General features: G+C 33.9%; 2 protein-coding genes across 4 annotated transcripts; both read right to left on the reverse strand.

The window, feature by feature from the left end:
* Positions 1-3,023: 3,023 nt before the first annotated feature.
* On the reverse strand, positions 3,024-25,646 carry LOC122281088 (metal tolerance protein 10-like). Of its 3 annotated transcripts, XM_043092349.1 has the most exons (7): positions 25,587-25,645; positions 11,757-11,992; positions 6,019-6,131; positions 5,430-5,675; positions 4,375-4,455; positions 3,860-4,090; positions 3,024-3,556 (listed from the first exon to the last, which is right to left on the reverse strand). In XM_043092349.1, exons 2-7 carry the CDS (start codon positions 11,956-11,958, stop codon positions 3,212-3,214), a joined length of 1,218 nt encoding a protein of 405 aa, XP_042948283.1. In that variant the 5' UTR covers positions 11,959-11,992; positions 25,587-25,645; the 3' UTR covers positions 3,024-3,211. The 3 variants fall into 3 exon arrangements, with proteins under 3 accessions (XP_042948283.1, XP_042948282.1, XP_042948285.1); XM_043092348.1 differs by lacking the exon at positions 4,375-4,455 and having other exon boundaries at positions 25,585-25,646; XM_043092351.1 differs by lacking the exon at positions 25,587-25,645 and having other exon boundaries at positions 11,757-12,154.
* LOC122281089 (metal tolerance protein 10-like) lies at positions 16,223-25,658 on the reverse strand. The gene is made up of 6 exons (XM_043092352.1): positions 25,359-25,658; positions 19,311-19,423; positions 18,684-18,929; positions 17,619-17,699; positions 17,102-17,332; positions 16,223-16,799 (listed from the first exon to the last, which is right to left on the reverse strand). Exons 1-6 carry the CDS (start codon positions 25,558-25,560, stop codon positions 16,455-16,457), a joined length of 1,218 nt encoding a protein of 405 aa, XP_042948286.1. The 5' UTR covers positions 25,561-25,658; the 3' UTR covers positions 16,223-16,454.
* Positions 25,659-26,195: the final 537 nt, after the last annotated feature.

The following is a 26,195-nucleotide window of genomic DNA, read 5'->3' on the forward strand; positions in this document are numbered from 1 at the left end:
TCTTTTTATCTCTAATATTTTTCAAATGACTCTGCAGTGCCAGCTAAAAATCAGAAATATGAAACATGGGTGGAACTAGTTGAGCGTAGAGTAATAAGTGCTTGAAAGGCACAAGTGGGTTACCAGTTTTGAGTATGTGCCAAAGGATACAAGAGACTATTGGAATATATCGTAAAGAGATTAATTATTTACTATGTTGGTATTTTGAGTTATTGGTGTATTATTTAAGACTTGTGAGTTGCAGTTTTTTTTTTTTTTTATGTTTACACTTTTTTTTTTATAAGAGATCTTATCTCATTAAAAAACCAGAAATATAGTGTAACAGATGACTCTATGGTACATACAAGCATAGAGTACTACAATTACATCATTTCTTGGGTTACCACTAACATAATACATGATGGACAAATTTCAATATCAAAAACATCATCTGTGCAGCCTAGTGCATCTTGTGACAACTGGTGAGCTGCCTTGTTTGCTTCATGAGGAACATGTGAAATGCTCTATCTTGCACACGAATTCAGTATTTTCCTTGCATCTTCAATAAGGCATCCTCCCATACTCCAGTCCAAACCTTGTTTTGTTGTCAAGTCCACCACTTGTTTTGAGTCTCCTTTTATGCAGACCTGTTGTATTCCTATCTCTTTGATGAACACCGCTGCTAGCAGTAAGCCATAAGCCTCTACATCAAAAGGCCTCTCCCTAAAGGATCTTTGAGCATGAACAGCACCAGCAACTTGACCTGTGTGATCTCTAATTATGACATCTATGCCAATTTTTCCTTCCCCTGATCTTACAGTCGTGTCCCAATTGACCTTGAATTGATTCTCAGCTGGCTTTTTCCACTTGTGTGATCTTCCCTAAGACTTGGAGTCTATCTTTGTATGAAGTCAGTTCTACTAGTGCTTGTTGATATACCTTGGTGGGATGCTTGAAATTCTTGACATGAAGGAGTTCATTCCTCCTGTTCTATATTCCTTTTGAAATACCAGCCACTTTCCCAAGTTCATTGGTGTCCAACACCTCCACTAGAGTAGACTAGATATCAAAAAATAGGTCACTATGGCATGTCATTTCTTGAATCTTCTTACTGATTTGGTTCCAAACATCCTGCACAGCTACACAACCCCATAATGCATGACTTGATGTCTCAAGAAACTGTTTGCAGATAGTATATGAGTTGTCTACAACTCTTCTTCTTTTCAAGTTTGCCAAGGTAGGGAGAGCCTTACTACATGCTCTCCATATAAACATCTTGATTGCTGGTGTGTTCTTGAGCTTCCATATTGTCTTCCACACTTGTTTATCTCGCACTCTACAGGATGGTTCCCCTTCTAGTTCAGCTTGCATTGACCTGTGCAAGTGGTAACAACTTTTAACTAAGAATTGACCATTATTGGTGGGTTGCCAAATCATTTTGTCTTCTCCATCCACAAGGCATATGGGGATTGCTTTGATTGCCTCTATTTCTTGTGTAGAGAATAATTCCTAGAGTAGAGAGTCCTTCCATTTTCTACATGGGGTAAGGACCTTGTTGAGGGGCAGGGATGGAATCCAACTGGCTAACCAGATGTTCACATTATGGCCATTTCCTATTCTCCACAACAGTCCTTTTCTAAGAACCTCCAGGCCTGCATGTATACCTCTCCAAGTAAAAGATGGTCTCAAGCCCAGTTGTGCTTCTAATAGGTCACCTTGTCCAAAATACTTCTGTTTGTTAACCATAGCCACCTTGTCCAAAATATCAGTAATAGGTCACCTTGTCCAAAATAATAAAAGAACAAAGAATGATTGTATTTGTTTATAAAATTGTTTGCTTTTTAGATTTTTAATCTTTACACTTTTTATTTTGTTTTTAGATTTTATAGATTTTTAAGGTATCTATTCATACTTATTTTAGCACTTTTAGTTCCATACTTTCAGTGTGCCATTTTTCTTTTTATTGAAATTTTCCTGCATATGAAATAATGCAAGGGGGAAGAAAAAGGTTAAGACCAAATTAACCCGGTTACAATCCAGATAACCGGTTTTTGCTTATAATCTAAAACCGGCTATCTGATTGGGTTGTAACCAGTTTTACCCAAACAGGTATCCACCAATTTTTAAAAAATCTTGATGGGGATGTAGATGCACAACTCTTAAGACTATTTCAATTTTAATAGTTTAAAGTTTTCTATCAAAAAAATAAAAAATTAGTTTAAAGTTTAAACCATAAAAATATATGATCATAATTTAATGGTGTGGAGTGTACTTTTGCCTTAAACAAGGGATGCATGATTATCACACTGGCCACTGTTGTTAGCTTTCAAAGTTGCAATTAGTATAAGCTTATGTGAGAGCCATTAAATCCATCAGTAGTTAGATATATTGGATAGGATTATTGATAAATAAATAGATGTTTCATAAATGATAGAGGTTGAGGTTCCTCAAATCATCTTCATATAAGGAAATGATTTGAGGAATCAAATTTACTCTGTCTGCTGTTTACTCTGATTGATATCATCAGATAGCCATTTTTATTCTATTTTTGTATTCTCCCGTACAATAGGCATGTAATTACTGATATTTGATGGTTTGCATGGCAGGACGAGGAGGAATCAAATCAGTAGTGTAAGGTGTCTATGATACCTTCCCATATAAATTTTGCATTACTCATCTAACTGATTGCGTCATATAGCAATGTGTGATTTCTCATGTATTTGCCCAGCGTACCTGCAATATGTTTTTATATGTTGCCGCTATAATTGAAGTGAAAAGAGGGAATAAGGCTTCCTGCATTTGTTTTACTATTGACAGGATTTAAAAGTTTTATCTTGAGGTTCAACTCACAAATCATCCAAATTCTTTCAATAAAAGGGCCTGCATATCAAGGACTAGCATAAGAGACTGTCCAGTGATGCGGTTCAGTTTGGCCCCTCAAAGTTTTGACCTCAAACTCAAAATTCTCATCTCATCATTACAATTTTTCCAAATTCTCATATAAAATATAACAAATAATTCAATTTTTTTTTAACTTTTTCAAATCTCAAAATAATAATAATATTAAAATATAATATTTTAATGTTTTATCTTAAAACTCAAAATTCTCATCTTACTAACAAACCATACCTGAAATCTATGAAATACATGAGCTGGAAAACTCAAGATAAATGATGTTCCGGCTTAGGTTGAGATCTGATCATTACTACCACCAGCATCATCGTCATTCCCATTAGATCGCAATCTTGTGTTCGGGCCTGTGACTATACTCGAAATCTATATGTACAAAGGCTCTCTCAACTTCAGGGAGCTGCTCTAGCTTCTCTTGCAATGTCTCACCAATATTATGTGCTTTGTTCAGAAGCATGTCTTGTGGCAAAACTATGTCAACCTCGACAAAATAATGAGAACCAAAAGTGTACGCCCTAACCGTATCAATGTGCTTGATGTCTTCATTGTGATTCCATATTAGATATGTTAACTTTGCCAAAAACTCAGGTGGTGCTGTTCTTCCGATTAGTGACCATACATTCTCAAGCACTGTCCTTGTCCAAGTATTCATTGTATATAAAGCGATCTGCACCACAGGTTCAAGAAATCATCATAAATAGACAAAGGTTTGAGTACAAGTAGCAAACCAAAAACCCATCCTTCAGCCACTTATACAGCGCCATGTAAAGGGAAGGATTGGTAATCTACTTTATTAACAAAACAGATAAAAATGGAAGCACAAATCTTTCATTATGCAGGATAGGTTATACTGATGATTGTGATGATTTAAGAAAGGAAAATAGACACTTTGAAAGTAGCTGAACCCCATTATCTACAGTAAAGGAAAAGACGGAAATAAGCCAAATGAAGGAGCTGTGTCTGAACTCACTATAATAGCTCCAGTAGGATCAATCCACCAGTAAAAATGGATAGCTAGAACAGCTGCTGCCAAACCAACTGAATTAGTAACAACATCGAATAAGTGATCTTGTGCATAGGCTCTAACAATTTCGTTCTTAAATCTTCGACAATAGACCATGAGCACAAACTTCACTACAGTTACGCAGACCATTATTCCAATCATCCATTTCTCCTTCTCGAGATCCCTTTCAGGCTGGGCCTGTAATCAAACATTAAGCGGAGATTATATTAAAACTATCAATAAATAAGTATTAGATCATTCACAAAATTCCATCAACGATTTCAGACTGGTCTTTCTAGAAACTCATACATTTGGTTACCTTGAACCTATGCCATAACTAATTCTTTATGCAAAAACTAATAACTGACACATTAGACCACTGAGATGCTAATTCTCAAAACTAACTTTGGTTAATATGTGTCCACGTCCACTGTCATCCACACCATTTAACTTATTGGAGCAGTGGCATCAAAATCACATACCTTTGAAATGAGTTGTCGAACAGACTCTATCAATATTTGTAATCCAAGAGTTGCCATTACTGATGCAAAAACAATGATGCCCTGCAAACTCAACTAAATTAGTATAGATTTCTTGCAATATGGTTCAAGTGTAGTAAAATCCAGTGCTGGCTGTATCTGCTGTAATTATTAGAATAACTTGCGTGCACAAACCCATAATTCATAGTTGGAACCTACATATTCTCAGCATTGATGCTATTTATTCTCAAGACTAGATTGTTTTACTGGTTCTCCATTTTATTCTCCATTGTTCCTATTTCATAGCTTGATGTACTGAAGCAAGCCGTGTATAGGAACTTCACCCATATCAATACAAGAAATTTCTAGTTCAATGCATTTTCTCATTAAACCACTGCTGCCAATAGGAGCTAGTTATTAATATACTCAATATTCTCTAAGCCCAATATTTAGATAAGAAATGAGGAGTCTACAGCACGAGCCTGAAAAAATTGCTACAGTTTTGTTACAGTAATTTCAAACGCAAATAGATGTTTCTTTACTGCTTTTTACCCCTAGGATTTGTACTAGTAAAAGTTGTAATAGCCAAAAGGTTTTATTTGCCCCAATGATTACAAGGAGGATTGAGGAAATAAAAATACACATACATTAATTTTGAAAGTATTTGGGGTTAACACCTTAATTCTAAGTAAAAAAATATATATTTGGGGCACACATGCTAATTAGTTAAGATGAATAATTTTCTTCATGAATTTCTGAGAAACCACGAGGCACAAATACAACACTAACCAAGCCCACATGAATTCTCATTATCAGCATCCACAACTCAAATCTACTAAAATACGCAATTGAAAAGAACTTTGGAAGATAAAATACAGGAAGCTAAAAGAGTAGTCTTTTCTTTAGAAGTAAGGTGATCGGCAAAAGGTAGATGCCTCTCAGCCAGGGGTCTTGAATTTGCACTATTGGCCAGATAGAAAAGATTTCAGTTGTGGTGCTAAAATTATCCAAAGAATTGACAGAAGCACAGAAACCAATTACAGGATTGGAGAACTTACAACTGGCTGCATCCGTTTCTTTCCAATTGGATAGTTATACTGGTTTGGTTTTCTCATGGCATGTGCAGTGAACCACAATATAAACCCAGACAAGAGATCTAAGAGTGAATCCATGGTTGAGGCAATAACCGCCAATGATCTGCTCTCAATAGAAGCATATAGCTTTGCCGCAAAGAGTACAACATTAGCTATGTTTGATACATGGATTGCCATCCTCTCACTTTTTGCAAGCTGCTTCATCTCATCCTGAGAATAACATGTTTGCAGATTAACAATAAATAAAAAAACATAATTGTTTCTGTTTAGTAGGGGTATTGGGTGGTATCCAATGCAACCTTGAACTTTCATGAACCAGAGGTTTATGGAAACAAATTGTGAATAGAAACAGTTGTCATATAGAATTATTTCTTTTATGAAATGAAACTCAGCTGTCCTCCTTTATTTATAAGAAATGCATTCAAAATACTCAAGTTGAACAAAAAAGAATATTCAATTGAAAAGAAGAATATTAACAATAAAATCCCTTAAAAAATCGCAAGACTTGTATAAAGGGAGTTCAGTTAAATAAAAAGAAAGCAGAACAACCAACCTCTGTTAGACTTTCAGGCAAACAACCATTTTCAGTCATGGTCTCCATCTCGTTGAACCCTTCAAGGAGCCTTTCTTGCTTCTTATAATAAGCAGCAACCTTGTTTCGTTTCCCTGTGGTCAAGTGTACAAGTTTGGTGTCTAGTCATCACTATAGGGGATAAAAGGTGAATGGAAGCATCCAAATTCATCATATGATGATGTTTCATTTTCCAAAAAAGTTCTGAGTAACGATGGTAATGGATAAAAGAAGACATCAAATGATTCTAATATTAGAACTACAAGCATAACAACCTAACAGAAATAGGCAACATGTGAAGTGCCTTTGCCAGAACACCTAAGGGAAACTTCAAAGTTGTCAGGTTTACTAGAGTTGCTTTTTATATGATCCCAAAAAAATGTGCAAGGAGTTATTCCACAAAGCTTCTGACTCCATCATTCAGATATCTTAAGTCTAAAACACATAGAATTCCTGAGTTGGTAATTGGAAGAGCACAATAGACATCTAACAAGACTAATTCCCTTCATACTGCAAGGGCAAAAGATCTTTTTTTTTATTTATTTATTCATACAAGAGTGGCTGTTGTAGAACTAGGAAAGAATATGGAAAGACCCCACATTTGGCCAACCTTAAATAATCAATTTGTAAGCATCAATGATTTCAGGATCATATTTGCAGGAAATGCCTTGTTGAGAGCATCACATTTGATGGAAATCCTGCTCCATTCCAGCCATGCTGGAGAACGTAAACTAGCCAAAAGTTGCAGCATTGAACTATGCTAGCTATGTTAATTACTTTCAGAAGAAATGGTTGGAATACCAATCATGGACTGTTTTCCAGGTTTTAGAACAGCTGAAGATCAGAACAGTATAGAATCCGTATAAATGCTTCTTTTACACCACCTAATATTTTTTTTATCCTAAGCAATATTTCATGCTATCATCAGAAGGGTCATTAAATTGTCTTCATACAAATAGCTGTCTGCTTTCATATGTGAATGATTTGAAGTTCTAAATGCCATAAACGAAGGTCAGTAATATCCAAAGGCTTCATCCATAACCAAACTCTAGTCCTTACAATTTCCATCCCCTTATCTCTAGCTTCCTTCTTAAACTTGAAAAGTCATGTGCAGCCATCACTCAGAATTGATAAAACATCACTAATGCAACTACTCAACTTTGATGGCAACTACAGAAGATGATCACAGCAGTTGACAAGATAACTTTTTTTTTATAAGCGCAGTTGGCAAGATAACTACTGCCTGACAATAAAATACACGTCATTTGCATCACGAATAGGGACTTCCTGTAACATCAAAGAAGCATTGTACCAGCTGAAAACTTATGCTTTAGAAAATGGGGTTTCTCAGAACCTCAACTTTAATATATTAATGTATCAGTTAAAAGCCCCACTGTAATGACTGCATTTTTTTCCCTTGTTGATCCTGGAAATCAAAAGCACAATTCTCGTGGAATCTTACAACTACCCATTAGATAAAATTGGAAAGGAAAAGGTTTGCACGAAGTTTCAACCAATCAAGTCATCAAAAGAACTGAGGATTATTATTATTATTGTTGTTGTTGTTTAAAAATGAAATGAATATCCCACCTTACCTAGGCATAGTCAAGTGGTGGAGGGAGGGGAACTGGGCCAAAAAATAGAAAAGGGACCCTCCCTGCCTCATGGTCACACCACAAGTACAGCAGAGCAAAATAAATCTAGTCACTTTTACTGGTAAGACTACAGTTATAATCCCCTTTTTTTCTTTCCTGCTAAAAGATACAAAATAAGTTTATGTATTAACAATAGGAAAATTGACCTTTCGTCTTTTCTTTTTATCAGTCAAATGTCCACAATAGACTAACGTGTTAAAGGAGTTTATTTTTAACATCTTTTGGAGGAGACGCTGCTAAGTTAGATTACAAAAAGGCACAGGTGTTTTTCATTGTTTCCTTAACACATACATACATCTATATATATATATATATATAGCATCATTTCTCCAACCTAGAGAAAGACATGGATCTTCAATCGAAACGCAATCAAAAGATTTTCCTCTTCCAAGAATTCTTTGTTCTCAACTTTCTCTTTTATATATCTGAAAGTGCATTTTGTCCAAGTCTTCATTAATAGGGGCTGAGGTAGGAAGGGCAACAGAGGACCACCCCAATTTGATTATATTTTCCTAATATCTTTAATCAAATTTGAAGCTTGTCTCATTTTTTTCTTTCATTTTATGTTGCTTAATTTGCTGATAGGCAACAGAGGACCACCCCAATGTGGTTATATTTTCCTAATATCTTCAATCAAATTTGAAACTTGTCAAATTTTTTTCTCACATTTCACATTTTTCTTAATTGGTGCATCATCATGCTTTGGTGAAATTAGGGGAGCATCTTGGGGTTTTTGCAACAAATAATGTTGACAGGTGTTATATATTACTTTGAGATATTAACTAGATTTAGGGCCTGTTTGGAATTGCGGTAGGAGGTTTAAAAAGTGCGGTAGAACGGTATAAAGTGCTTATATGACAAAATTTATCCGTTTGGTAGTTTTACATTAAAGTACTTCTAAACCAAGAAAAAGCAGAAAACTACGTTTCAACAAAAGCACCAAAGTGATGCTTTTTGTCATAAGCACTTTAGAAAAAGTAATCCCTATTTTACCGTGTTATGTACATTATGAAATGACCCTCATCATTTTAGCACATTGACAACTTTGTCAATCTATATTTTTTATTATTCCCGTATAATCTACTCAAGACTTTGCCCATCAATATTTTTTATTCTTCTCCTATCACTTATGCATCATTGAAGAAATTTCTTTTTTTTCATTATAATTATTGAAAGATCTATTAGACTATTTTATTATTATTTTATTATAATATTTTATTTTTATCAAGTATATGCCCTTTTATGTCATTTTTATGTTAAAAAGTGCTTTTTAAATTTGTTTCCAAACAAATTAGTATGTTTAAAAGTGCTATAGACATATGAATCCCAAACAATAAATAGCTTTTTAATAGTAGAGCTTATTACATTAAGCTCTAAGTTATAAGCTTTAAGTTAAAAGTAATATTTTCTACCGCAACCCCAAACATGCGCTTAAACGTAGAAGAACAAACCACACATGACACAACTCCTGCAATAATGGAAACTGAATTTGCTGAATGAATAAAATAATATTCATACAGCACCAAGGGTGGTGGCTCAATGGTTCTTGGGTTACTTCCAAGTGGTTTAGCTGTACTAGGTCATGGGTTACACCCAAGTGGACTCTCAATTAGCTGCCTAAGGATCATTGAATTCCCTAATAGGGTTGGAGTCTAAATTGTGGCTCAAACTTGACTGAGGGAGCATCTATGGCTTCCTGCCATCTAGGCCACTCCTGTCAGGTTCCCAGGAGGTAGGGTGCTACTATGGCCACTCCCAGGTAAAGAAGCCACCTCCTACCTATTTTTTTATAAACAAGTACATCCATACAATTATTTGATCCAAAGAAGCTCTCACAAATAGAATTTCAGTACCACTGAGAAAAGCTAGCTGGATAAACAACCAACCAATGTGATAGTGTCACTTCGCCAAAAATACTAAAACTTTTTATTTTAATTTGAAATATTATATAACCATCCTCCATTTAAACCAGAGTTATAAAAAAAGCTGTGTATATCTTTACTCTTGCTGAATAATAAAAGTTGAATGGTGGATGGCATTTTTGTAAGAAGTTGCAGCCAAAGTGAAAGCAACTTCTTATTTATCAAAAAAAAAAAGTGAAAGCAACTTCTTTAGTAGTACCAACTTTTGTCATGATATCCTAACAGCTGTATTTAACATTCTTAACATTCTTTTCAGCCAAAAATTCAGCCAGTCTAATTACAGAACATATTTCTAAGCAAGAAGTACCAGAACACTAGGCTTAAAATTTTACTACCCTTCCATGACATGTCAAAGGGAGCAAGACCCAAATAAAGAGGCAACCTAGAATTCTCTCAAGATATACCTAACGAGTTCTCTCTTGATATGTTTGGACGCTTACTTTCATGGCGTTTCTAGATGAGTACAAGATTAGGCCCTTTTTTTTTTTTTTTTTTGTGTTGGATGGACGAATCGAAGCAACTTATCTGTACATTAGGCCTTTTTAAATGCTTTGTATAGTTGCGGGAAATAAATAAATAGATATATGTGTGATACATAATGGGTTCTTTTTTTTTATACAACATAATGGGTAACTTGCGTGCACGTCTCTTGTTTCTGACATGATGTGGTCCTTATTTTATTCTAATATCCCAATATGGGTTCCTCTGTCATCAAAAACTTTTCACAAAAGTTGCATTCTTTTGTTTTTTCCGGGCACCAAGTTGCATTTTCAGAGCAAAATGACCCAATACTTATCATGTTCAGAGTAAAATTGATCGGATTATGGGACATTCCCTCAATGGGAAAAAAAAATTATTTTGTCTTGATAAAGTATACAAAGTTTACGATATCTCCACCTTGGGCTAAGATCAATCTCAATAGCTTTTGTATTATATAAAAAATATATATTATTTGAAAAATTATTCTTAAAAAGAGCTACATCCGATTATGTAAAATAAAATGTAAAATACATTTGGCTATGGTACTGTTCATCATTTAAATATATTTTTATTTTTTATAATTCATTTACTTTTCAATTTTCTTTTATTTCGATTTTTAATATTTAAGCAAATTCTTTTTATTATTCGGAAATATTTTTAAACCAATTTTTTCATATTTTGATTTTATTTTTAATTTTTATTTGGCTTATATATTTTTGTTTTATGTGTATAGGACTTAATTATTCTACACTGTATATAAAAACAAATTGCAAATATAAAAAAATATATGGATATTGTAAATTTATTGGGAGAAATGAAATATTTAAAAAGAATAAAAAATTTATTTAAATAATATGAAAAAAAAATAGATAAACTGATAGATGACATATTGTAAAAATCAATATTTAAAATAGAAAAAGATAAATTTTAATAATGTATTTTAAAATATTGGATGAAAAGATCTATTAAGAGTTTTATTCACCAAAGATCCTCTCACTAGTGCTGGGAAAAAAAAAAACAATATATCGCTACACATTATGCAAAACATGTCGCGGGGCCAACAGTACACTGACAGATGACAGACTCAAACAACCGAGTCACATGGATCAGTAAACTCGCTTGAGTCAGCTCAGTCAAAAACCAAATTGTTTCAAATAAATAAATAAAAAATAAAAATAAAAAACATTTTTAATCAAACCAGCTGAGCCAGGGTAAATCTTGCAAAGAAAGAACAAAATAAACAAACAAACAAAATCAAAAACTCTATTTCAATTCTAAATTGACATGTTCAGTTCCAGGCCCTACGAATATTCGTATAGATACATACATACATATTTATATGTATAAGTATTAGAGTGGCTCTACAGGATCCCGACGGGGGATCCGGCACTGCTTTTTTTTTCCCTTTTTTTCATACATTTTTTTAATGTTTTTAAATAATTTGTTAAAAAAAAAAAAAATTGCTACATCATTAAAAACTAATTTATTAATCATCAAGTAAAAATAAAAAATAAAAACTTGTCGGATCCCCTTTACGTAAGAGCAGCATTTCTCATAGGTATTAAAGGTTGCCTTTTGAAGCAGATGTGTTTTCTTAAATCAAATTTACATATATAATGCTCAAACAAATGAGAAACCACCGTGATTCGTGAAGGAGTCTTACTTGGGGTACGAAGAAGGCGGTGGAGAATGAAGGAATCTCGATCGCCATCTCTTCTCTCTGGCAGCGCCGGGAACTCCTGCAGATTGAGTCTCCACGACGATGAATCGCTTCTCGACGCCAACTCAACGTCTGGAGACAGAAGAGGCTCCCTTTTGTTAGTCCCATGCGTTGCATCAATGGCTTCGTTCCTGCTCTCTTCCATGACGCTCCTCTCTCTCTCTGTCTCTCTCTCTCTCAACAAACGAAGGGCAGGCTTTCCCTATCTAGGTTTTAAAGGATTTGTGGACTCACATGTATCCCTCATAAAGTAGACTTGCCTCTCGTAATCGTATAATGCAAAGTTTGTAACAACCACAGGGTGGTTAGTGGTTACACCTCAAGTATGGACTCTACGTAAATTCCGGACCTCTTACTTTCGCCATATATCATTATAAACACGAAACTTTCGGGAATACCTCAGTGTGTCACGTACAATATATCATTTCTGTCAACTTTCTCCTTACTATATAGTCGAGTTCTAGAAAAATAAAGAGAAGGTTAAAGTTGTCCATTCCATTCAAAATTCATTTGGAAGATATCTCCTTTTTTTTTCATAAAAATTAAAAAGAAAAAAAAAACGATATTTGTTATCTACATTACGTAAATGTCGCATAATTTTTTTAAAAAATAAATAAATATAAAATTTATATAAAAAAAATTAATTAAAAGACACTTATATAATTTATAATTATACGTAATATTATTTTAAAAAAATTTAAATTGTAAAATCTCATACTGTATAAGCGGTGTGTATTTCAGCTAAAAAATTATAATAAATAGGAGACTATATAAAAAAAAAAAAATTAAGAATAAGTTCCACTTATTTAAAGAAAAGTTTCAAGATTTGCACACTAGTAAAATGTATATAACGTTACTCTTCTCTATATAAAATATGGGATATAAGTATCAATAAAAATCTTACTCATTTATAATATGGAAATTAAACACAACTTGAGTTATTATATAATCTGAACCTTTCCATAGTTGCTGATAGACTGACATTTGAACCTATTTATTTTATAACTAAAACATTGGAAATGTATTTAATGTGCGTGTGAAGTTGTAAGTGATCGATATGTATGCACGTGACAGTACTGTTTGGATTTTAACTTCAATATTAAATATATTTTTGTCCTTTTATGTATGCATTCACACGACAAGGGTATTTATTGCCCTCCCTTGAACAAGTTGACAGGCATGGTTCGATTACAAACTATACTATAATAATTATTTTAATGCATGTTACGTGCTTTGGCCTTACAAAATTAGAAACTCGCAAATTAGTCACATCTCTAGGTTTAGAATTGCTCGTATGAAATGATATGAGATATTTTGTTGAAAGTTAAATAAAATATTATTATAATATAATTTTTTAATATTAATTTTATTTTAATATTTTAAAAAATTAAATTATTTATTATATTTTATATTAAAATTTAAAAAAATTATAATAATTATATAACATAAAATAAAATAATTTAATTTTATGTAATCGAACCGGTCCTTAAAAGCAGATGGGTGGCTGTAATTCAAAGTTAGAGATTCACAAATTATATTTTGATTTCAACGTCTCTTTTTAAAATATAAACCCACATTTTCCTTTAATCCAACTACAATTAGCCTATTTCAATGGATTGAAATTTGTCCAAGTTTATTTCGAGACTCTAATATCTAAATTAGAAAGAAACAGAAACTAAATTAATGAGACGAAATACTTATGGCTATTCTTGGAATATAATTAAATAGTCAACAAATACTTGAAAATCTACTTCATGTTCTTATCTCTCCTACGCTCTAAACCTTAAAATTACTTAATTTGTAAAGTAATATTTATATAATAGAAAGTCCAATTACTCAAACCAAAGAAAAAAGAAATTTTAAAAGGGATTTGAAAAATTATTTACAAATTAATAAAAAAATTAATAAAAAATTATAAGAAATTAAAATAATAAAAAGATTATAATTCGAAGAATAATCTGTAACATTTTCTGGACAAAAAAAAAACCTGAAAGGACGGGGATAAGGGATACGCTTGGAAGAGAGCTAGGTCAAGGTGTACCACTCAAGATTCATGCGCAAAAGCAATACTTGGAGTTGCGACCTAAAAGTGTCTTACCTAACGTTGCTTTTTCTGGCCCATTTCTCACTCTCTCTATCTACTATCTATCAAACTTCCATTGGAGAATGGAATATATGTTTTACTGCTTATGCCATCGTGATATCTTATAGACATTTGGATTCCCTCAACAACATTATCATGGAAATCACCGCGAAGTTTCCAAGGAGTGCGCATGCAAAGTTTGCAATAACACCACCCTGCCTTCTCAGCAATTGACGGTATTTACCTAACTTTTATCCTCATCCGGTTACAAAAGATAGAGATGAAAAATTTATAAATAAGAGGGAAAAAATTAATCTTATGACAAAAATCTTAGTTAAATGATTTAAATTAATATGTCTTATAGAATTTTGAAAAAGAATAAAAAAAAAGTTAAATAAAAATATTATACAGTTAAAATATTATTATAATCTTAATTTTTTTTAAGATTTGACAATGTTGAATTATTTTTTATATTTTGTTCGGAAGTTTATAAAATTTGTAATGATTAAGAAATGATTAAATGAAAAATTTTAAAATTTAAAATTGAAAAGTAATATTTATCTTTAAATAATATTCAGATATTAAAATGAGATGAGTTGAGATTATTGTGCTTATATATTTTTACCATATTTTTCACAATTAATTTGGGAAGCTAGAAAGAGATAATTATAATATGTGGATCTTACAGTGTAATTAATATTCTTCACGATCAAATAACTTACAAATAATTACAATAGATTTTCACATATTAATATATATACATATAAATGATATTTGCAGTCATGGTTATGCAAGTGCTGCGCATTCTCTTTGAAAAAAGTGAAGTAATACGAGATCTACATGAAAAAAATAACTAACTTTTTAATCGTGAATCTCACTTTTTTCAAAGTAATTGCGTGATGTTTGTACATTCTATGACTGTATATAACATTACTCATAACTTTACAAAACTTGGTTTCAGTACTAATTAATATAAAGCAAATTCAGCGATTGAATCCAAAAAATGGACGTTGTTTGGTGAGAAATTCAATGATTAGGCATCCCACAATACCATCTTCGATCTCCTTTTATGGTAGGGGTGGTCGGGATTAGTCACCTTCTTTTAAACAAGATAATGTTAATTAACATTCATGATATGTCCCAATTTCCCAAAGTACCCCAAGTTCAAAGGCCACCTTATATATAATAAATATCTAAACAACTTTTGTGGCCATCACAGAAAAGCTTAACTCAATCTAGGTATAAATTTACATTTCAAGATGACTTTTATTTTGTCACAATCCCAAATTGTTATTAATTAAAAGCTTATCTTTCATAAATAATAAGGGATCTTTAAGTTATTTATCTTTGAGATTAAACTCAATTTGGTTTACCAAGAAGTGGCTTTGCTTTCAATAGTAACAACTCCAAATAAGTCCAAACTATGTAGGCTTATATTCTAATATTAATCATTGTTAAGAAGGTGTTTTACACTATCCATAGCACGGATAACCTGTAACGAAATGAGGATAAAAGTTTGGTGCTCAGTGGAACTTGGATTCCTAAGTTAGAGAAGTGATCTCAAAACAAGTGTATGAATGAATAAACGTGTTACCATTATATATTATATATAGAGGTGAGTCATGACCTCCACAGTCTATCTTGAAACTCTCCGTATTAATTAGAGAAATCACCTTCCCGATCAATTGGAGGCATTATCTATCTCATTATCTATAATGTATATGTAAGACCAAATTGACCAATCATTAGTCTCGTACTTGGCCACTTGGCTTTCATTAGACTTAGGCTCATTAATACATGAGGACTAAATATCCATTCTAACTACTCTGCTAATTTCCAAACGTGGATATGGATATCCTAACCGGGTCCGAATAGCCGCACCATTTCAATTTTAATAGTTTAGAGTTTAAACTATAAGAGTTTCTTATCATAATTTAATGGTACCTTTAACAAGGGATACATAATTATCTCACTGGCCACTGTCGTTAGCTTTCAAAGTTGCAATTAGTATAAGCTTATGTAAGAGCCATTAAATCCATAAGTAGTTACATATATTGGATAGGATTTTTGATAAATAAATAGACGTTTCATGAATGATTAAATAGACGTTTCATGAATGATAAGGAGGCTGAGGTTCCTGAAATCATCATGATGATTTGATGAATCAAATTTACCGTCTGCTGTTTACTCTGATTGATATCATCATCAGATAGCCATTTTTATTCTATTTTTGTATTCTCCCTTACAACAGGCATGTAATTACTGATATTTGATGGTTTGCATGGCAGGACAACGAGGAATCAAATACAGTGTAGCTCCAATGGACTAGTGTAAGGTGTCTATGACTATTGACAGGATTTAAAAGCTTTATCTTGAAGTTCCAACTCACAAATCATCCAAATTCTTTCAATAAAAGGGCTTGCATATCAAGGACTAGCATAAGAGACTGTCCAGTGATGCTCAATCTATTAAATACATGCGCTGGAAAACTCAAGATAAATGATGTTCTGGCATAGGTTGAGATCTAATCATTACTACCACCATCGTTGTCATTCCCATTAGATCGCGATCTTGTGTTCGGGCCTGTGACTATACTCGAAATCTATATGTACAAAGGCTCTCTCAACATTAGGGAGCTGCTCAAGCTTCTCTTGCAACGTCTCACCAATATTATGTGCTTTGTTTAGAAGCATGTCTTGTGGCAAAACTATGTCAACCTCCACAAAATAATGAGAACCAAAAGTGTACGCTCTAACCGTATCAATGTGCTTGATGTCTTCATTGTGATTCCATATTAGATATGTTAACTTTGCCAAAAACTCAGGTGGTGCTGTTCTTCCAATTAGTGACCATACATTCTCAATCACTGTCCTTGTCCAAGTAGCCATTGTATATACAGCGATCTGCATCACAGGTTCAAGAAATCATCATAAATAGACAAAGTTTTGAGTACAAGTAGCAAACCAAAAACCCATCCTCATGCCACTTATACAGAGCCATGTAAAGGGAAGGATTGGTAATCTACTTTATTAACAAAATAGATAAAATGGAAGTACAAATCTTTCATTATGCAGGATAGGTTATACTGATGATTGTGATGATTTAAGAAAGGAAAATAGAAACTTTGAAAGTAGCTGAACCCCATTATCTACAGTAAAGGAAAAGAAGGAAAGAAGCCAAATAAATGAGCTGTGTATGAACTCACTAGAATAGCTCCAGTAGGATCAATCCACCAGTAAAAATGGATAGCCAGAACAGCGGCTGCCAAACCAACTGAATTAGTAACAACGTCGAATAAATGATCTTGTGCATAGGCTCTAACAATTTCGTTCTCAAATCTTCGACAATAGACCATGAGCACAAACTTCACTACAGTTACGCAGACCATTATTCCAATCATCCATTTCTCCTTCTCGGGATCCCTTTCAGGCTGGGCCTGTAATCAAAACATTAAATGGAGATTATTTTAAAACTATCAATAAATAAGTTTTAGATCATTCACAAAATTCCATCAACAATTTCAGACTGGTCTTTCTAGAAACTCATACGTTTGGTTACCTTGAAACTATGCCATAACTAGTTCTTTATGCAAAAACCAATAACTGACACATTAGACCACGGAGATGCTAATTCTCAAAACTAACTTTAGTTAATATGTGTCCATGTCCACTGTCATCTACACCCTTTTAACTTATTGGAGCAGTGGCATCAAAATCACATACCTTTGAAATAAGTTGTCGAACAGACTCTATCAGTATTTGTAATCCAAGAGTTGCCATTACTGATGCAAAAACAATGATGCCCTGCAAACTCAAACTAAATTAGTATAGATATCTTGCAATATGGTGCAAGTGTAGTAAAATCCAGTGCTGGCTGTATCTGCCATAATTATTAGAATAACTTGGGTGCACAAACCCATAATTCATAGTTGGAACCTACATATTCTGCGCATTGATGCTATTTATTCCAAAGACTAGATTGTTTTACTGGTTCTCCATTTTATTCCCAACACTCAATTGTTCCTGTTTCATTGCTTGATGTACTGAAACGAGCTGTGTATGGGAAGTTCATCAATATCAATACAAGAAATTTCTTGTTCAATGCATTTTCTCATTAAAACACTTCAGACAATAGGAGCTAGTTATTAATATACTCAATATTCTCTAAGCCCAATATTTAGATAAGAAATGAGGAGTCTACAGCATGAGCCTTAAAAAAAGCGCTTCACTTTTGTTACAGTAAGTTCAAACACAAATACATGTCTTTTTATTGCTTTTCACCCCTAGGATTTGTACTAGTAAAGGTTAAAATAGCCACAAGGTTTTATTTGCTTCATTGATTACAAGAAGGATCAAGGATATAAAAAACACATACATTAATCTTGAAAGTATTTGGGGTTAACACCTTAATTCTACCAAAAAAAAAGGTATTTGGGGTTAACATGCTAATTAGTTTAAGATGAATACTTTTCTTCATGAATTGCTGAGAAACCACGAGGCACAAATGCAACACTAACCAAGCCCACATGAATTCTCATTATCAGCATCCACAACTCAAATCTACTGAAATACGCAAAATTGAAAAGAACTTTGGAAAAGAAAATACAGGAAGCTAAAAGAGTAGTCTTTTCTTTAGAAGTAAGGTGCTCGGCATAAGATAGATGCCTCTCAGCCAGGGGGCTTGAATTTGCACTATTGGCCAGATGGAAAACATTTCAGTTGTGGTGCTAAAATTATCCAAAGAATTGACAGAAGCACAGAAACCAATTATAGGATCAGAGAACTTACAACTGGCTGCATCCGTTTCTTTCCAATTGGATAGTGATACTGGTTTGGTTTTCTCATGGCATGTGCAGTGAACCACAATATAAACCCAGACAAGAGATCTAAGAGTGAATCCATGGTTGAGGCAATAACTGCCAATGATCTGCTCTGAACAGAAGCATATAGCTTTGCCGCAAAGAGTACAACATTAGCTATATTTGATGCATGGATTGCTATCCTCTCACTTTTTGCAAGCTGCTTCACCTCATCCTGAGAATAACATGTTTGCAGATTAACAATAAAAAAAAATAAAAATAAAATTAAAATTAAAAAATTAAAAAAAAAAAAAAAAGGCATAATGGTTTCTGTTTACTAGGGGTATTGGGTGGTATCCGTGCAACCTTGAACTTTCATGAACCATGTTCATGGAAACAAATTGCGAATAGAAACAGTTGTCATATAGAATTATTTTTTTTATGCAATTAAACTCAGCTGCCCTCCTTTATTTATAAGAAATGCATTCAAAATACTCAAGTTGAACAAAAAAGAATATTCAATTAAAAAGAAGAATATTAACAATAAAATCCCTTAAAAATCGCAAGATTTATATAAAGGGAGTTCAATTAAAAAAAAGCAAGCAGAACAACCAACCTCTGTTGGACTATCGGGCAAATAACCATTTTCAGTCATGGTCTCCATCTCGTTGTAACCTTCAAGGAGCCTTTCTTGCTTCTTATAATAATCAGCAACCTTGTTTCGTTTCCCTGTGGTCAAGTGTACAAGTTTCATGCCAAGTCATCACTATAGGGGATCAAAGGTGAATGGAAGCATCCAAATTCATCATTTGATGATGTTTCATTTTCCAAAAAAGTTCTTAGTAACTATGGTAATGGATAAGAAGACATCAAATGATTCTAATATTAGAACTACATGCATAACAACCTAACAGAAATAGGCAATATGTGAAGTGCCTTTGCCAGAACACCTAAGGGCAACTTCAAAGTTGTCAGGTTTACTAGAGTCGCTTACTATATGATCCCAAAAAAATGTGCAAGGAGTTATTCCACAAAGCTTCTGACTCCATCATTCAGATATCTAAAACACATAGAATGCCTGAGTTGGTAAATGGAAGTGCACAATAGACATCTAACAAGAATAATTCTCTTCATACTGCAAGGGCAAAAGATATTCTTTCTTTTTATTTATTTATTCATACAAGAGTAGCTGTTGTAGAACTAGTAACGAATATGGGAAGACCCTACATTTGGCCAACCTTAAATAATCAATTTGTAAGCGTCAATGATTTCAGGATCATATTTGCAGGAAATGCCTTGTTGAAAGCATCACATTTGATAGAAATCCTGCTCCATTCCAGCCAAACAGGAGGACATAAACTAGCCAAAAGTTGCATCATTGAACTATGCTAGCTATCTTAATTACTTTCAGGAGAAATGGGATGGAATACCAATCATGGACTGTTTTCAAGGTTTTAGAACAGCTGAAGATCAGAACAGGATAGAATCCGTATAAATGCTTCTTTTATACCATCTAATATTTTTTTATCCTAAGCAATATTTCATGCCATCGTCAGAAGGGTCATTAAATTGTCTTCATACAAACAGCTGTCTGCTTTCATATGTGAATGATTTGAAGTTCTAAATGCCATAAACGAAGGTCAGTAATATCCAAAGGCTTCATCCATAACCAAACTCTAGTCCTTACAATTTCCATCCCCTTATCTCTAGCTTCCTTCTTAAACTTGAAAAGTCATGTGCAGCCATCACTCGGAATTGATAAAACATCACTAAGGCAACCACTCAACTTTGATGGCAACTACAGAAGATGATCAAAGCAGTTGACAAGATAACTTGTTTTTTTATAAGTGCAGTTGACAAGATAACTACTGCCTGACAATAAAATACACGTCATTTGCAACACGAATAGCGACTTCCTGTAACATCAAAGAAGCATTGTACCAGCTGAAAACTTATGCTTTACAAAATGGGGTTTCTTAGAACCTCAACTTTATTATATAAATGTATCAGTTAAAGGCCCCACTGTAATGACTGCATTTTTTTCCCTTGTTGATCCTGGAAATCAAAAGCACAATTCTCGTGGAATCTTACAACTACCCATTAGATAAAACTGGAAAAGAAAAGGTTGCACAAAGTTTCTACCAATCGAGTCATCAAAAGAACTGAGGATTCTTATTATTATTGTTTTAGTTGTCGTTGTTTAAAAATGAAATGAATCTCCCACCTTACCTAGGCCTAGTCAAGTGGTGGTGGGAGGGGACCTGGGCCAAAAAATAGAAAAGGGACCCCCCTCCCTCGTGATCACACCACAATTACAGCAGAGCAAAATAAATCTAGTAAATTTTACTGGTAAGACTACAGTTATAATCCTTCTTCTTTTTTTTTCCTTTCCTGCTAAAAGATACAAAATAATTTTAGGCCAAACTTGACTGAGAGCTCCTTCCCTAATAGGGTTGGAGTCTAAATTGTGGCTCAAACTTGACTGAGGGAGCATCTGTGGCTTCCTGCCATCTAGGCCACTCCTGTCAGGTTCCCAGTAGATAGGGTGCTACTATGGGCACGCCCAGGTAAGGAAGCCACCTCCTACCTATTTTATTATAAACAAGTATATCCATACAATTATTTGATCCGAATGAGCTCTCACAAATAGAATTTCAGTACCACTGAGAAAAGCTAGCTGGATAAACAACCAACCAATGTGATAGTGTCACCTCACCAAAAATACTAAAACTTTTCTGAATAATAAAAGTTGAATGGTGGATGGCATTTTTGTAAGAAGGTGCAGCCAAAGTGAAAGCAACTTCTGTAGTAGTACCAACTTTTTTCATGATATTCAAGGAACTGTATTTAACATTCTTAAGATTCTTTTTTTAGTAAGTACTAGGGGGAGTTAAGGTCTGGCTAGTGTTTGTGGGGTTTGTGTGTGGTTTTCTTAGGGAAAGAAGGAAGATGTAACATTCTTAAAATTCTTTCCAGCCAAAAATTCAGCCAGTATAATTACAGAACATATTTCAAAGCAAGAAGTACCAGAACACTAGGCTTAAAATTTTACTACCCTTAAGAGGATGGAGCGTGTTTGCACCTCTCTTCTCTTCTTTAGGAAGAGAGATTGTTTAGCTTTGTTTTAACAGAGCGCTTTCTCTATTGACTGTTATCAAGAAAGAGTTTATAGAAGTTAAGACAATTTTCACCACAAAGAAATTTGTGGGCGGGGGAGCCCCTAAGAGAGAGTTAAGGTCTGGCTAGTGTTTGTGGGGTTTGTGTGTGGTTTTCTGAGGGGAAGGAAGATGTAACATTCTTAAAATTCTTTTCAGCCAAAAATTCAGCCAGTATAATTACAGAACATATTTCAAAGCAAGAAGTACCAGAACACTAGGCTTAAAATTTTACTATCCTTGGGAGGACAGAGCGTGTTTGTACCTCTTTTCTTTTGGAAGAGAGGTCGTTTAGCTCTGTTCTAACAGAGCGCTTTCTCTATTGACTGTTGTCAAGAAAGAGTTTATAGAAGTTAAGACAATTTCCACCACAAAGAAATTTGTGGGCGGGGGAGCCCCTAAGAGAGAGTTAAGGTCTGGCTAGTGCTTGTGGGGTTTGTGTGTGGTTTTCTTAGGGAAAGAAGGAAGATGTAACATTCTTAAAATTCTTTCCAGCCAAAAATTCAGCCAGTATAATTACAGAACATATTTCAAAGCAAGAAGTACCAGAACACTAGGCTTAAAATTTTACTACCCTTGAGAGGACGGAGCGTGTTTGCACCTCTCTTCTCTTCTTTGGGAAGAGAGGTCGTTTAGCTCTGTTTTAACAGAGCGCTTTCTCTATTGACTGTTGTCAAGAAAGAGTTTATAGAAGTTAAGACAATTTCCACCACAAAGAAATTTGTAGGCGGGGGAGCCCCTAAAAGAGAGTTAAGGTCTGGCTAGTGTTTGTGGGGTTTGTGTGTGGTTTTTTGAGGGGAAGGAAGATGTAACATTCTTAAAATTCTTTTCAGCCAAAAATTCAGCCAGTATAATTACAGAATATATTTCAAAGCAAGAAGTACCAGAAAACTAGGCTTAAAATTTTACTATCCTTGGGAGGACAGAGCGTGTTTGTACCTCTTTTCTTTTGAAAGAGAGGTCGTTTAGCTATGTTTTAACAGAACGCTTTCTCTGTTGACTGTTGTCAAGAAAGAGTTTATAGAAGTTAAGACAATTTCCACCACAAAGAAATTTGTGGGCGGGGGAGCCCCTAAGAGAGAGTTAAGGTCTGGCTAGTGTTTGTGGGGTTTGTGTGTGATTTTCTGAGGGAAAGAAGGAAGATGTAACATTCTTAAAATTCTTTCCAGCCAAAAATTCAGCCAGTATAATTACAGAACATATTTCAAAGCAAGAAGTACCAGAACACTAGGCTTAAAATTTTACTACCCTTGAAAGGACGGAGCGTGTTTGCACCTATCTTCTCTTCTTTGGGAAGAGAGGTCGTTTAGCTCTGTTTTAACAGAGCGCTTTCTCTATTGACTGTTGTCAAGAAAGAGTTTATAGAAGTTAAGACAATTTCCACCACAAAGAAATTTGTGGGCGGGGGAGCCACTAAGAGAGAGTTAAGGTCTGGCTAGTGTTTGTGGGGTTTGTGTGTGGTTTTCTGAGGGGAAGGAAGATTTAACATTCTTAAAATTCTTTTCAGCCAAAAATTCAGCCAGTATAATTACAGAACATATTTCAAAGCAAGAAGTACCAGAACACTAGGCTTAAAATTTTACTATCCTTGGGAGAACAGAGCGTGTTTGTACCTCTTTTCTTTTGGAAGAGAGGTCATTTAGCTCTATTTTAACAGAGCGCTTTCTCTATTGACTGTTGTCAAGAGAGAGTTTATAGAAGTTAAGACAATGTCCACCATAAAGAAATTTATGGATAGGGGAGCCCTAACAGATGAGCAATTTGGCTGGTAATCTAAGTTTTTTCCTGTATTGATTAGTTACAGATATAACTTCGATTTCATTGAATGAAATGAAGTTTATTTAAAAAAAAATAGAGCAAGACCTAAGTATAGAGGCAACCTAGAATTCTCTCTTGATGTACTTATCAAAAAACGAGTAATCTCTTGATATGTACGAACGCTTACTTTCATGGCATTTCTAGATGAGTACAAGATTAGGCCTTTTTAAATGCTTTGTATAGTTACGGAAAATAACTAAATAGATATACTTGTGGTACATAATGGTAACTTTTTTTTTCCTCAAATAGCATAATGGGTAACTCGCGTGCACATATCTTGTTTCTTTTATATTTGGTTGTTTTGTTTTTTGGTGTTTTTTATGTTGGGGGGGGGGGGCTGGGAGATTGTGGTTTCTTACTTGTTCCTCTGTTATCAACAACTTTTCACGGAGTTGCATTCTTTTGTCTTTTCCGGGCACCAAGTTGCATTTTTCATCGGATTATGGGACTTGATAAAGTATATACAAAGTTTACGATATCTCTACCTCAGGCTAAGCACCAAAGCTCCTCCCACTAGTGCTGGAAGGAACCAAAAAAAAAATCGCTACCCATTACGAAAAACGTGTCACGTGGCCAACAGTACACTTACAGATGCCAGACGCAAACAACCGAGTCACATGGATCAGTAACTCGCTTGAGTCAGCTCAGTGGTCAAGAAAAGAGCGTTGCTACGTCCACTAAGGATTACAGAAATCCTCTACCGAAGGCTTTTCTTTTTTTCTTTTTTTTTTACCTTTTTCCCCTATGTAAATATTTTTTAAAAATAAAAACAAATCACATATTCATTTAAAAACTCTTACTTAATGGTAAAAAATAAAAATTAAAAAAAATTCGGTTTGATGCTCTGTGAAAGTAGAGTTTTCCTCAAGAAAAACCAAATTGCATCAAATAAAGAAATAAGAAAAACATTTTAGTCGTGTCACGTGGCCAACAGTACACTGACAGATACCAGACGCAAACAACCGAGTCACATGGATCAGTAACTCGCTTGAGTCAGCTCAGCGGTCAAGAAAAGGGCGTTGCTACGTCCACAAAGGATTAGAGAAATCCTCTACCGAAGGTTTATTTATTTATTTATTATTATTTTTTTTTTTTACCTTTTTTTCCCTGTGTAGAATTTTCCTCAAGAAAAACCAAATTGCATCAAATAAAGAAATAAGGAAAACATTTTTAATCAAACCAGCTGAGCGATAAATCTTGCAAAGAAAGAACAAAAGAAACAAACAAACAAAATAAAAAAACTATTTCAATTCTAAATTGACATATTCAGGGCCCAACGAATATTCGTATAGATACAGACATACATACATATTTATATGTAAAGGTATTAGAGTGGCTCTATAGCCACAAATGGGATCCCGACGGGGATCCGGCCGGTGCTTTTTGTTTGTTTGTTTGTTTTTTTTTTTTTTTTTTTTTTTCCATCCTTTTTTTCATACATTTTTTTAATACTTTTAAATAATTATTTTAAAAAAAATTAAAAATTAAAAATTCACAAGATCATTTGAATATACTTTCTTAATCGTTAAGTACAAAAAATTAAAATTGTCGGGATCCCCTTTATGTAAGAGCAGCAATTCTCATAGGTATTAAAGATTGCCTTTTGAAGCAGATGTGTTGTTTTAAATCAAATTTACATATATAATGCTCAAACAAATGAGAAACCATCGTGATTCGTGAAGGAGTCTTACTTGGGGTGCGAAGAAGGCGGTGGAGACCGAAGGAACCTCGATTGCCATCTCCTCTCTCTGGCAGCGCCGGGAACTCCTGCAGATTGAGTCTCCACGACGATGGATCGCTTCTCGACGCCAACTCAACGTCTGGAAACAGAAGAGGCTCCCTTTTGTTAGTCCCATGCGTTGCATCAATGGCTTCGTTCCTGCTCTCTTCCATGGCGCTTCTCTCTCTCTCTCTCTCTCTCTCTCTCGCTTGCAGCAAACGGAGGGCTGGCTTTCCCTTTCTACGTGTTTAAGGGTACTGCTACATTTCTCGAGATGTTGCCCAAATAGTCGAATGCTCATTCCATGAGGGGAAAAAAAAAAAAAAATTAATATTCTTAAATATTTTTTTAAAAATAAAAAAAATACACCATCCTTATAAAAATAATTATTTAATTACTAAATAAAAAAATAAAAAATAAAAATAAAAAAACATTCGGTACACTTTTTGAGACCCGAATTTAGGATTAAAATAATTTCTCTCCGTAGAATCACAAGTATCTCTAGAAAAGTAGGCTTGTCTCTCGTAATCTTATAAAATTTATATAGGAAATCTTTGCATAAAAATTCTATTTCAATGAATTCTTTATTCAAACCTGAAACATCTACGGTTAACACACCTTTAGAAACTGAAAATGTAAATCAAGAAGATTATAGCATTATAGACATAGAAAGAAATTTACAAGATTGGACAATTCCTAATGTACCTAAAAACCAAATATATAAATATTCAACTTTTTCTTCAAAATTATCATTCCTCACAAATTATACAATTAAAACAGTAGAAAAGACTATTAGCCTAAATAATGA

The sequence above is a fragment of the Carya illinoinensis genome, chromosome 11, assembly GCF_018687715.1.
Source record: "Carya illinoinensis cultivar Pawnee chromosome 11, C.illinoinensisPawnee_v1, whole genome shotgun sequence".
Taxonomy (NCBI): domain Eukaryota; kingdom Viridiplantae; phylum Streptophyta; class Magnoliopsida; order Fagales; family Juglandaceae; genus Carya; species Carya illinoinensis.